The following is a 13,684-nucleotide window of genomic DNA, read 5'->3' on the forward strand; positions in this document are numbered from 1 at the left end:
AAGGTTAAAGTGGAACAGGAGTTTGCTTACTTTAATCTGTATTTTACTTTAATACAGTCAGATCATTTTATTTCCCCTCCAAAATTCTCATGGCTTTTTCTTTTTTAAAGAACGTTCTTAACCCTTTTGTTGTAATTTAAACATGCTTTTAAGAAAAAAAAAATGTGAAATTAAAGCCTAAGGTGGTGGTCCCCCCAACTTGGTTTCTAATACCATCCCCCAGTAAAAGAAACCATAGCACTTTGAGAAATGAGATTCCATGGCTGGGACAGGAAATATAAAATGAGCCTCGAACAGCTTAAACCAGTAAGGCTGTGCTCAGAAGAAAGGGAGGATATTACACAGACATGAAGGATGGGAGCTCCCCCTTCCCCAATCTGGGACAATTTCAGCACCAAAATAGAATAATAAATACAGAATGGATTATGAAGCATAAAAATAAGTCCATAAGCTCGTATCAATAATAAAGATATAAATACTTGCATTCCTACATACATACACAGGGAAGAAAAAGGGACTCCTGCTCATGCAGAACACAAAGTGCCACCTGCCAGCTGTGGAGGGAGTGCCAAGTTTGAAAAACATCCATTTGCAACATTAGTTTGGTAAAGACAGGTTCAGGAGAGATTTATAAATGGTTACTAAACTCAGAGGGAGGTATGGGTGAAAAGCAGAATATCCACATGGTCTAAAAGTATATCCTCAGAGACTGCTTACTGTTTGCAAGGATAAAAACTGAAACCATACAACAGAGAAACAGAACACTGTGAGAGATCAAAACTTACATCACCAATGAGAAGTAAAAGTACACTGTACGCCTCTCTGTATGTAATACCCCAAGAGGAACGTTATCACTTAAGTGGTATCCAGCCAGGAATGAACACCAGACAAGCCCAAATGAAAAATTTTTTTAAAAAGGGATTTTTTTTTAAAGGAAAATTTTTTTAAAAAGGGAATTTTTTTAAAAAGGGTGCTCCTAAAAACTCCCATATCAGAACTGAAATGTTCCAGACTAAAGGAATTCAAGAAATATTACAACTAAATGCAATTTATGATCCCAGACTGAATCCTGGATGTAAGGAAAAACATGCTCTAAAGGAAATTCTTAGGTCAAATGACAAAACTGCAATATGGAAGTCTGATTAATGAATACGCCAATGTGAAATTCACTTATGTTAGTAACTGTATTCTAGTTATGTAAGAATCTTATTCTTTGGAAAAGTTCTTTGTGGTAAAAGACCATGATGCATATGTAGTGGTTTAGGGAAAAAATGAGAATATATGTATATACCTACCTCTTTCTATACATTTATATATGCACATATAGTACACATGCACATACATACATGCACACACAGATAAATGGGAGAGAAGGAGGGAGAAGAAAAGACAACATAAATGATAAAATAAATGGCATAAAATATTAATAGATGAACCTGAGTGAAGGGTATACAGTGTTCTTTGTCCTACTCTTATGTTTGTTTCAGAATATCAAGTTTTTTAAAAGTCTGAGCCATCATTCACCTTTGACGAATGTACTCTAAGAGACAAGTTACTTTCAGTAAAAGCTCTTTTAATCACTTTCACAAAATAGTTTGAAAAAGTGAAACTTACTCACCTATTGTTTGGATGATAGCATTCTGCACAATCTTCTCATCATTGTCTTTGGAACTTGGGTTTAAATTAACACTGCCTACGGATCCCCCCTGTAAATCATTTGCTTCAAATTCAACACTGAGACGCAGATGCTTCAGGAGGGTGTTAAAGACTTCCAGCACTGTGGGTCCTGTAAAAAAAACTCTAAATGAGTTTTTCCAATGTTATATAATCAAAACCAATCCTCACATTTCTCAGAGATTTTTGGATATTTCCAGAATCGTAAAAAAGTAAGTGAGAAATCCCTAAGTAAAAAGTCTCCTAGCTATTCCAGCATTTACTGGGCATCTCACAGCAACTGACCATTTGAACCTCTGGTACAAACCACACAAAATGTGTATTTGCATATAAAAATTACAAAACTTTCCATCTATATAATCTTATCCACTCAAAATGACATGTAATAGGACAGTATTTAACTTGCTTGTTGGATCAGAACCCACAGAATCACAATACCATAGCTCACTGTAATGTCGGAAATTTATTTTGCATCTTTTGAAGATGAAGGGATAATTTGCCTCCGTTATGAGAAAGAAACTAGCCAATTTATCAGATTCAGGTAAATGAAATTTGTTTTCTGCTTTTAGTTCTATAAATATTCTGCACCTGTTTGTCACACTATCAGTGTTTTTTACTTCTGCTTCCAACTTTTAATTGCAATCTTCTCCAGGACAGGCAGCCATGGTCAAATACTTCTTCAAATGTACAGAGCTTAGTACATAGTACCTCATACATAAGAGACACTAGTGTGATAATTCAACGCAGTATCTGCTTCATTTAATATTTCAGATTAAGTAACTTTTCAGTTAAACCGATTCCATCTCTTTGAGATAAATTATAATAAAAAGTCCATATGCAAAATGCCCACTCCTATCTGACACTGAATGAGCACTAGAGTATTTTAGTAGCTAATGTATTTCCATTTTGATTCTGAAGCAAAAAAAACATAACCAGATTCTTCTACTAAGTTTAGTAATTCTATCATGGCCTCTTCAATTTTCAAGTGAAAAATTGACCTCTGATCTGTCCCTTCTCTTTGTTAACCCTATATTCAGTCATTATCCAATCCTGTTTACATTCCCATTCCTGTGCTGCCATCAAAGGTTAAGTTCTTTCCCGTGTGCCTACAATGCTGGTAACCACTTGTTATTTCTGAAGTGTCCTACGTTTTTCAGCCAGATGAATTATTTATCCTACAGCACATCTTTGATAAAGATTACATTAAATAACTAAGGATACCAATCAACTGTAGAATTACATCCATGATTTGGCTGCAACTTTAACATTTTAAATTTCTCTGACTTCCTCCACACTACCACACATTCTAGCCAAATGGACTATGTAATATTTTGCTCTTACCAAGCCAATTTCTATCCCTGGCTTTCTGAAGAAATGTGAACAAACCTGCCCTGAACACAGCATTAGGTAAAGTTGTCTAACTTCAAGTAAACTCTAAGTTTCCTGCATGTATATCTTCCCAAATGCCTAGCACATAACTGGAATTCAAAAATCTTTTTCATGTTATTTTTTAAATTTAAATTCAATTAATTAACTTATAGTGTATTATTAGTTTCAGAGTAGAGTTCATGATTTATCAGCTATATATAAATCCAGTGTTCATTCTATCACATGCCCATCACCCAGTTACCCCATTCTCCCACCCACCCACCTCCCCTCCAGCAACCCTGTTTGTTTCCTATGATTGAGAGTCTCTTAAGGTTTGTCTCCTTCTCTGATTTTGTCTTGTTTCATTTTTCCCTCCCTTACCCTAAGCTCCTGTTTTGTTTCTTAAATTCCACAGGCGAAATCATCTAATTATCTTTCTCTGATTGAGAAAAACTCTCTAGTTCCTTCCATGTCCTTGCAAATGGCCAGATTTCATTTTTTTGATGGCTCAGTAACAGTCCATTGTATATACCTGTCACCTCTTTTATATCCACTCATCTGTTGATGGACATCTGGGCTCTTTCTATACTTTGGTTATTGTGGATATTGCTACTATAAACATTGGGGTATAGGTGTCCCTTCAGATCACTGCATTTGTACCTTTGGGGTAAATACCTAATAGTAAATATTACTGGATTATGGGTTAGCTCTAACTTGTTTTTTGTTTTTGTTTTAAGATTTTATTTATTATTTGAGAAACGGAGAGAGGGAATACAAGGAGGCGAAGTGGAAGAGGGAGAAGCAGGCTCCCCACTGAGCAGGGAGCCCGACATGGGGCTCAATCCCAGGACCCAGGGATCATGATGTGAGCTGAAGGAAGACACCTAACTGACTGAGCCACCTGGGCCCCCCGTTTTAACTTTTTGAGGAACCTCCATACTGTTTTGCAAATGGCTGTACTAGCTTATATTCCCATTAGCAGCATAACAGGATTCCCCTTTCTCCACATCCTTGCCAACATTTGTTGTTTCCTGAGTTGTTAATTTTAGCTATTTTGACTAGTATGCAGTGGTAACTCACTGTGGTTTTGATCTGAATTTCCCTGATGCCCAGTGATGTTAAGCATTATTTCATGTGCCTCTTGGCCATTTGTATGTATGTCTTCTTTGGAGAAATGGCTGTTAATGTCTTCTGCCCATTTCTTAACTGGATTATTTGTTCTTTGGGTGTTGAGTTTGATAAGTTCTTTACAGATTCTTCATACTAGCCCTTTATCTGATAAGACATTTGAAGACAGCTTCTCCCATTCTGCAGGTCTTCTTTAGGTTTTGTCCACCATTTCCTTTGCTGGGCAAAAGCTTTTTACTTTTTTTTTTTTTTTTTTTTAAGATTTTATGTATTCAATTGACAGACACACAGCAAGAGAGGGAACACAGCAGGGGGAGTGCGAGAGGGAGAAGCAGGCTTCCAACTGAGCAGGGAGTCCAATGTGGGGCTCGATCCCAGGACCCTGGGATCATGACCTGAGCCGAAGGCAGACACCCATTGACTGAGCCACCCAGGGGCCCCAAAAGCTTTTTATCTTGACGAAGTCCCCATAGTTCATTTTTGCCTTTGCTACCCCCTTGTCTTTAGAGATGTGTCTAGTAAGAAGTTGCTGTGGCTAAGGTCAACAGGTTGCTGCCTGTGATCTCCTCTAGGATTGATGGATTCCTGTCCCATATTGAGGTCTTTCATCCATTTTGAGTCTATTTCTGGGTAAGGTGACAGGAAATGGTCCAGTTTCATTCTTCTGCATGTGGCTGTCCAATGTTCCAAACACCATTTTGTCTTTTTTCCATTGGTTATTCTTTCCTGCTTTGTCAAAGATTAGTTAACCATAGAGTTGAGGGTCCATTTCTGGGTTCTCTATTCTGTTCCTTTGATCTATATGTCTGTTTTTGTGCCAGTATCATACTGTATTAATGATTACAGCTTTGTAAGAGTTTGAGGTCTGGCATTGTGATGCCACCAGCTCTGGTTTTCTTTTTCAACATTCCTTTGGCTATTCGAGGTCCTTACTGGTCCCATACAAATTTTAGGATTATTTGTTCCAGCTCTGTGAAAAAAGTTGATGGTATTTTGATAGGGATTGCATCAAATGTATAGATTTTTCTAGGAAGTATAGACATTTTAACAATATTTTTTCTTCCAATCCATGGGCGTGGAACATTTTTCCATTTCTTTGTGTCTTCCTCAAATTCTTTTTGACTGTTCTATAGTTTTCTGAGTACAGATCCTTTGCCTCTTTGGTTAGGTTTATTCCTACATATCTTGTGGTTTTTGGTGCAATTGTAAATGGGATCGATTCTTTAATTTCTCTTTCTTCTCATTGTTAGTATATAGAAATATATGCAACTGATTTCTGTGCATCGATGCTCTATACTGTCACTTTGCTACATTCCTGTATGAGTTCTAGTAATTTTGAGGTGGAGTCTTTTCAGTTTTCCAGAGTCTCATGTCATCTGTGAAGAATGAGTTTGACTTCTTTGCTGATTAGTATACTTTTTATTTCTTTTTGTTGTGTGATTGCTGAAGCTAGGACTTCTAGTACTACACTGAACAACAGTGGTGAGAGTGGACATCCCTGTCGTATTCCTGATCATAGGGGAAAAGCTCTCAGTTCTTCCCCATTGAGAATGCTATTTGCATGGGCTTTTCATATATGATTTTTTTATGATAGTGACGTATGTTCCACCATCCCTCTGTGGAGAGTTTTAATCAAGAGAGGATGCTGTACTTTGTCAACATCTATTGAGAGGATCAGATGCTTCTTGTCCTTTTATTAATGTGGTGTATCATGGTGATTGATTTGTGGATGTTGAAACGCCCTTGCAGCCCAGGAACAAATCCCACTTGGTCATGGTGAATAATCCTTTTAATGTATTGTTGGATCATACTGGCTAGTATCTTGGTGAGGATTTTGGCATCCATATTCATCAGGGATATTGGTCTGTAATTCTCCTTTTTGGTGGGGTCTTTGTCTGGTTTTGAGATCAAGGTAATGCTAGTCTCATAGAAAGAGTTCGGAAGTTTTTTCTTCCTTTTCTATTTTTTTGAAATAGCTTCAGGAAAATGGATACAAATTCTTCTTTAAATGTTTGGTAGAATTCCCTGGGAAGCCATCCAGCCCTGGACTGTTGTTTATTGGGTGATTTCTGATTACTGCTTCTATCCTTGCCAGTAATGGGTATTTCAGGTTTTCTATTTGTTCCTGTTCCAGTTTTGGTGGTTTATACATTTCTAGGAATGCATCCATTTCTTCCAGATTGCCTAATTTGTTGGTATATAGTTGGGTCATAATACATTCTTATAATTGTCTGTATTTCTTTGGTGTTGGTTGCGATTTCTCCTTTTTCATTTAAAATTCTATTTACTTAAGGCCCTTCTCTTTTTCTTTTTGATAAGTCTGGCTAGGGGTTTATTGATCTTACTAATTCTTTCAAAGAACCAGCTCCTAGTTTCATTGGTCTATTCTACTGTTCTTTTGGTTTCTATTTCACTGATTTCTGCTCTAATCTTTACTAATTCTCCTTTCCTGCTGGGTTTAGGCTTAATTTGCTATTCTTTCTCCAGCTCCTTTAGGTTTAAGGTTAGGATGTGCATTTGAGACCTTTGTTGTTTCTTGAAAAGGCTTGTATTACTACACACTTCCCTCTTATGACTGCCTTTGTGGCATCCCAGAGAGTTTGGACAGTTGTGTTTTCATTTTAATTTATTTATTTGAACTTTTTAAATTCTTCTTTAATTTCCTGGTTGACCCATTCATTCTTTAGTATGATGCTCTTTAACCTCCATATATTCGTGTTCCTTCCAAATTTCTTCCTGTGGTTGAGTTCAAGCTTCAAAGCACTGTGGTCCAAAAATATGGAGGGAATAATCCCAATATTTTGGTTTAGTTGAGACCTGATTTGTGACACAGTATGTGATCTACTCTAGAGACTGACTGTTCTACACGCACTGGAGAAGAATGTGTATTCTGTTGCTTTAGGATGAAATGCTCTGAATCTATCTGTGAAGTCCATCTGGTCCAGTGTATCATTCAAAGCCCGTGTCTTTGTTGGTCTTCTGCTTAATGATCTGTCCACTGCAGCAAGTAAGTCCTCTACTGTTATTGTGTTATTATAGATGTGTTTCTTCAATTTTATTATTATGGTTTATATAATTGGCTACTCCCATGTTAGAGGCACAAATATTTATAATTGGTAGATCTTCTTGCTGGACAGGCTCTGTAATTATGATATAGTATCCTTCCTCATCTCTTATTACAGTGTTTGGTTTAAAATCTAATTTGTCTGATATAAGGATTGCTACCTCAGTTTTTCTGTGATGCCCATTAGCATGATAAATGGTTTTCCATGCCCTCCAGTCTGGAGATGTCTTTGGGTCTAAATGAGTCTATATCACTAATTCTCTGTTCTGCCTCATTTATCCTAGCAGTGAGAGCATACTGCATCTCATTAATAGCCTTTTTGATTTCAGCTTGTTCAAGTTTAGTTCTTTCATTTTTCCAGAAAGGAATTCTCTAGTGTCTTCTATGCTTTCTTCAAGTCCAGATAATATCTTACAATCGTTATTCCGAACTCTAGTTTCAACATCTTATTTCTATCCATAATGTTTAAGTCCCTGGCAGTCAGTAATGCCTCCTGTTGTCTTTTTTTTTGTGGTAAGTTCTTCCATCCTGTCATTCTTGAAAAAGTGGTCACTTCTCTATTTGTAGAATTGCAGCAATTCTTTTCTTAGATCTCCAATTGAGTTCACAGGTGTTCAGAATGATTTAATAGCTATCTAGCTGAATTTCAGGGACCAGATGAAACTAGGGTCCCCTATGCCTCTGCCAACTTCCTCCTCCATCTAAAATTCTTCATTAGAAAAAAGGAGGAGGGAGAGAATGATATAGTGGAAAATGCTTAAGTATACACTAAACAAGTCTGAGAAATTCCAAGAGAAATTGTAGCATATTTAAAAACATTATTTTTAAGGAGTTTTCCATACACTGCTATATCTACCGAAAAAAAATTCTAGAATAGATTAAAATATTAATTTTTTTTGAGTTTTTTTATTTTGTTTTGTTTTTGTGCTGACACTCACCTATGGAACCTTTAGCAGCAATGGCAACGGCCTCTAACAGAACCTGGATGATACCTGCTCGAACCCGTGGAGAATCTTTTTTACGAGCATCAAGGTGTCCCAAGATCTCCTGAATTACATGGTGAGAATACTGAGCCTAAAAGAAGCAAAACAATACACAGAGATGTATGAACAGTTACATGCATACTGGCTGGATTCTTAAGAATGGAAAACCATGTGTCACTTAAATGTCCAACTATAGGAGACTGGTATTCCTGTTACAGAACAATATGTAGCCACTACAAACCCATGCTTTTTAAGACTAAATACAAATACTACAAAATATTTAGAATGCCCTGTATAAAAAAAGCAAGTTGCAAAAACTACAATTAATAAAATTCACTCTGTTCTTTAAAACAATACATAGGACTACAATTATATACACCTAAATATTGACAGTGGCTAGGATTCATTAGAAATTTTATTATCCTCACAATTCTTTGTAATTTCAAAGAACATTTATATACTCTTAAAATCTGATAATAGGACAAATCTTCGAAAATAAACAGATATAGCACTTCTCTCCTACCCAAACTAGATAAATATTATTTCTCATTATGGACTCCTAACAACACTAAATAGTCAAAACTCCTATCTCATCAAAAGCCACTATCAAAAGGAAAATGTTATTGGTGTATACCTGATTAAATTTAAATCAAGGCAATATCAGAAGATCTGCAATTTACAAAGGCAATTTTATCATAGATATATAAATCTGATCACAGTGAATATTAAAACCTGTATCTAAAATAGGATAGCTAGAGAATGTTGAACTATATTGAATGAAAATATATATATATATATATATATTTTAAACAGAGTAGCAAAGTTTTGTTTTTTTAAACTAATAATTACACCCAGGAATCATGAGTGGGTCTACTACCAGTTTGTACAAATCCAGCAACAAACAAAATACGCAACGGCCCTGATCTCCACATCTGTGTTTGCTCTCAGGCCCCACCACTCTGTTTTCAGACTGGTTACCTCTCTCTCCTTTGGAATGGGTAGTCTTTTATTAAAAAAGAAATGCCCAACACATAATGGATCCTCTGCTCAAAAGCAGAAAAGAACTCCCCTCCACCTCTAACAACATAACCAAATTCACTGCCAGGTATTTCTGGTATTTCTGTCATAACACAGCTAGTTTTTTAACAACCCAAGGTAAGCATTTTCACCTTTACTTTCTACAGTGTTAAAACAGAGGAATGCGAGATAGACAGATACACACGTACATAAAACTTGAAACTGGACTCCTTGCCCAGGAAGCTGTATACTTCTGATGTGTGAACCTCATGCAAACAGAGCCTTACAAACAGGATGGCAATGTGACTTATTGTCTAAACCAGGACACTTCAGAGAGTGAGAGTATTAATAATTATATAAAGCAGGGCTATCCTAAGCAAAGCATAGCACCTGTTCACAACAGCTCAAGAATTCCACCATAGATGAAAAGCACATGGAGTGACAGGAACAAATTGCAATGATGTTAATTATATTCTATACCGAGTTTCTAACACAGGTTTACCAAGCTATCGTGTACCTGTGGTAAAACTCACCCTCACACTGAAGTTTAAAGCAGCAGTAATGGATGAGTAGCTTTAAGAAGCAACACAAAAGGGTGGTTAAGTACATCTGTAACCCTTAGAGTCAGATTTGCCCAAATTCAAATTCAGCCTCCATCATTTAATAGCTTAATAGAGTACAGCCTAAATAAGGACTACGTAACCTGTCTGTACCTCAGTTTTCCTCATCTACTATATTTAGAAAATAAAAAATTATTTTGTAGGATTGTTATGGCACTTAGATGAATTCATTTGTGTAAAGAACCTAAACTTGTGTCTACCACAGGAAATGCACTCAATCTAGCCATTATTACTTACTTTTAAAATGGTGACTCCTGGGATAATATGTTACTACTAAATTAAACACAACAAAAATGACAACAAAAACATCTCATTCAGAAGCAGGTGCCAGGCACTGTTCTATACACAGTATGTGTCCAAACTAACAGTTCCAGGAAGCAGCCTAACTCAATCACACTGTGTACGTCACAGTGCAAATGAGGCAGGTTTTTAAGGAACTTGTCAAAGTCATGCATAAACTCTAACGGAGAGTCTAGCCGTGAATCTCAGCCCAACCTCAGAGTCCAGCTCATGAATACAGTACCTTATAACCTGCAACAAATCAATTTAGCACAAAAGATAAGCTTTAAATATTTTCTCTTTACCACAAATGCTCTATTATTTTTGAAACTACCTGAAACTATATCTATGTAACCCCTTAGGGATATAATACTGGTCAGGCTAGTTAATGTTTTGCATAGAGAAGAAAAAATGTTCCCCAAGAATGATTCCCATAAATAATTTTGATAGTAAACAGCAATTAAAACAAATTTATCAGAAGTTTTAAATGTATTGGGATAGTTCTATGAAACAGAAATTCCCATTCTACTTGGTTCTACCATTTAATTTTTGATCATGGACTTCATAAAACATATGCTACACTTAAAGCTATTTCCAAAGAAATGCTGTGGACCAGGAGTTTCTGAACATTGAATCAACCAGTATTTACTGATTCTTTAAGTTTCTTTGACTTTATTTATTAGTTTACTTCATCCAAAAAAATTTCATTTAGTAACAAAATCTTAATGAGGAAGGCAAATTAAGAAACACAAGGCTACAGAAGACCAGGAGAACAGTCTTAACTATACCTACAGACTGCAAGATCAACTTCTTAGCTACTAAATTAAAATTAAATTAAAAGATCCTAAAGTTCTCATAAGATGGAAAAAAAAATACTTGAAACTATGTGAGGTGATGCATCTTGAATAAATGACTACAGTAATCATTTTACAATATATCCAATCATTGGGTTGTATACCTCAAACCTAAACAATGTTACCTATCATTTACAACTCAATAAAAGTATAAAAATAAATTTTTTTATATTATCCTACCACATCCAAACCAGCTTTATAATAACTAGTACTTATCAAAAACCCACATTATGGTACACTAGCGTTAACCTACTCGTTGATTTACCCCAAAACTTGTGGAACAGAATACCCAGAATTTGAATCCTGACTTCACTTTCTACCTGTGTGCCTTTCAGTGAGGTACCTGACCGCTCTAAAGATCAGTTTTCTGATCTGCAAAAGAGGAACAGTAACAATATCTACTACATAAAATGAGAATTAAAAGCAGGAAAGCAAATAGATTATGTGCACAGTACATAGTACAGCTAGCATGTGATAAATTGGTACTTTTATTTTAAAATATAAATGAATCACTCAATGCAGGCATTAAAGTTTTCTTTTCAGAAATTAAAAACTAGAACACAGAGGAATAATTTGCCCAAGTTCACAAAACCGTAAACAGCAGGTCTACGAAGAGAATCCTGGTATGACCTGCCATGTTCCTTTCTTACTCTACCTTATCTCCTTTGAATTAATGATGACTTTGTAGGGCATAAAAAAACAAAGACTGTGTTTAAAAAAAAAAAAAAAAAAGACTTAAAATCCCACTTGTACTAAGAGCTATGTGGGTCTGTTCAGGTTTCAAAGAGAACCAAGGTGTGGTGCTCTGCAGTAGATAAAAGTGTCTCATTGTGAGGTTCTATTATAGGCTAAGGGAGTTAATACATGTACTATTACATAGTAAAAGCTCAGTAAATGCTATTTATTATCAGCTATAAGCTACTTGTAATAAATTTCAGTTCCAATACCAGTTTATCAGTGAAATATATATACACAATAAAAATATTCAAATAAATTAGTAATAAACTGCATCATCATGAAATCTTTTCTTTTTAGTAAATAGCTTTTCATATTTGCAAATAAAAAAAATAAGTGGTAAGTAAAAATGAAACAAAGAACAAAATAAGAACATGTTGCATATCTTACAGTGTTCTACATCTCTGATGACAGAGACATACAGAATCAAAATTACTTAAATATGATAAACCAACACTTACCTGAATGGAATACATTATAATTTTAAAGCAGTGAACTGCAAATTCATTGGGATCCCATAGTTTGTGATGGTCTAGATGCCTGTAATTAACAAGAAAATTACTTTAAGAATTCCCTTTTTCATTCCATGTTCTTCCTGTAGAACCCTTAACAATATGTAAAATTGTATTCTAAAATGTAGCACAGAGAAGCAAAGGAATGAATGATGTGTTAGAGAGCTTAAGAGCCATGAAGTAAAAATGGAAAAGACCTTAAAACACTTTTAGCCAGGTTTTCAAAAAAACAAGCATCCAATGAGAGTGAGCTCCATTTGAGGAGCCAATGGCTAAGAAGTTTTCTAATTAAAAACAATCAGCCAAAGACCAAAACCCTAATCCTCAGGTTTAGGAATCCCATCAAGATAAAGAGAAGGTTGGGACACCTGGGTGGCTCAGTTGGTTAAGCGGCTGCCTTCGGCTCAGGTCATGATCCCAGTGTCCTGGGGTCGAGTCCCACATCAGGCTCCTTGCTTGGCAGGGAGCCTGCTTCTCCCTCTGCCTCTAGCCTGCCACTCTGTCTGCCTGTGCTTGTGTTCTGTCTCTCTCTCTCTAACAAATAAATAAAAATTAAAAAAAAAAAAAGAAAGAAAAGATAAAGAGAAGGTTAACAGGAGTCCAAGAGGAACAACAACAGCTCACCTCTAAAGGAAACAGAACTGGATTCATAGATCCCTCACCAGGAGCAACAACAGAAAGCAGAAAAGAACAGAATAATACTCTTAGAGTACTGAATATATTAATTCAGCTTAGTATTATACACTGAGCAAAACTTTCAATGTGGATAAAATAAAGACATGCAATAAAGCCATTTCTGGAGCACTTACTTCAGGAAGAAAGAAATAAAAATGATCCAGAATAAAGAACAGAAAGGCAAAAAGGAAAGTTGAGCAACGAAATTGAACAATATACAAGTTAAAATACACACAAACACTGAAAAACATAATACTTAATTTGTGAAACTGAAAAACATACTAGCTGGAAGAAGACATTAAGACAAAAGAATTTAACCTTGTATTCCTAAAGGAGAAAAAGAAAATATTAAACTTTACACCAAAAAAATGAGTGTTAAACTTTTAAATTTTATATAAAAATGAATGTTAATTTCCTAAGAACACTCAAAGCAGAAAAATTATGTAAAAGCAAAAGCTTGTGATTTTAAAAACTGACAGCAAACTAGAAATAAGACAGAATTTTCTTAAGCCAAGTTCTCTAAGAAATAAAAAAAGCCTCCACAAACATCATGCTGAGTGGTAAAATGGTATGGGATTCTTGAAAATGGGGTTAAGTCCCGGCATTCGAATGCCACGTAGGAACTGTCACTTCAGACAAATGATCTCACCTCATGAATTTCAGTGTCCTTAAAGGGCTGTTGGAATGATTAAGCAAGAACTCATGTAAAAATACCTAGCATGGTATATGGCACAGAATAGGTAATGAATGTCAGTATTTATGGCTGTTCTCTAGA

At 35.7% G+C, this 13,684-nt stretch overlaps 1 protein-coding gene across 3 annotated transcripts in view; it reads right to left on the bottom strand.

Annotated features, from left to right (window-relative positions):
- EFR3A (EFR3 homolog A) overlaps positions 1–13,684 on the bottom strand; it is a 110,415-nt gene that overhangs the window by 44,523 nt on the left and 52,208 nt on the right. For all 3 annotated transcript variants that reach the window (XM_082721099.1, XM_082721100.1, XM_082721101.1), the window contains exons 8-10: positions 12,184–12,262; positions 8,173–8,308; positions 1,619–1,786 (exon numbers count right to left, since the gene is read on the bottom strand). In XM_082721099.1, the coding sequence (XP_082577225.1) occupies positions 1,619–1,786; positions 8,173–8,308; positions 12,184–12,262 (383 nt within the window). The remainder of the gene's footprint in view (positions 1–1,618; positions 1,787–8,172; positions 8,309–12,183; positions 12,263–13,684) is intronic.

The sequence above is a fragment of the Mustela nivalis genome (genome assembly GCF_964662115.1).
Source record: "Mustela nivalis genome assembly, chromosome: 2".
Classification (NCBI taxonomy): Eukaryota; Metazoa; Chordata; class Mammalia; order Carnivora; family Mustelidae; genus Mustela; species Mustela nivalis.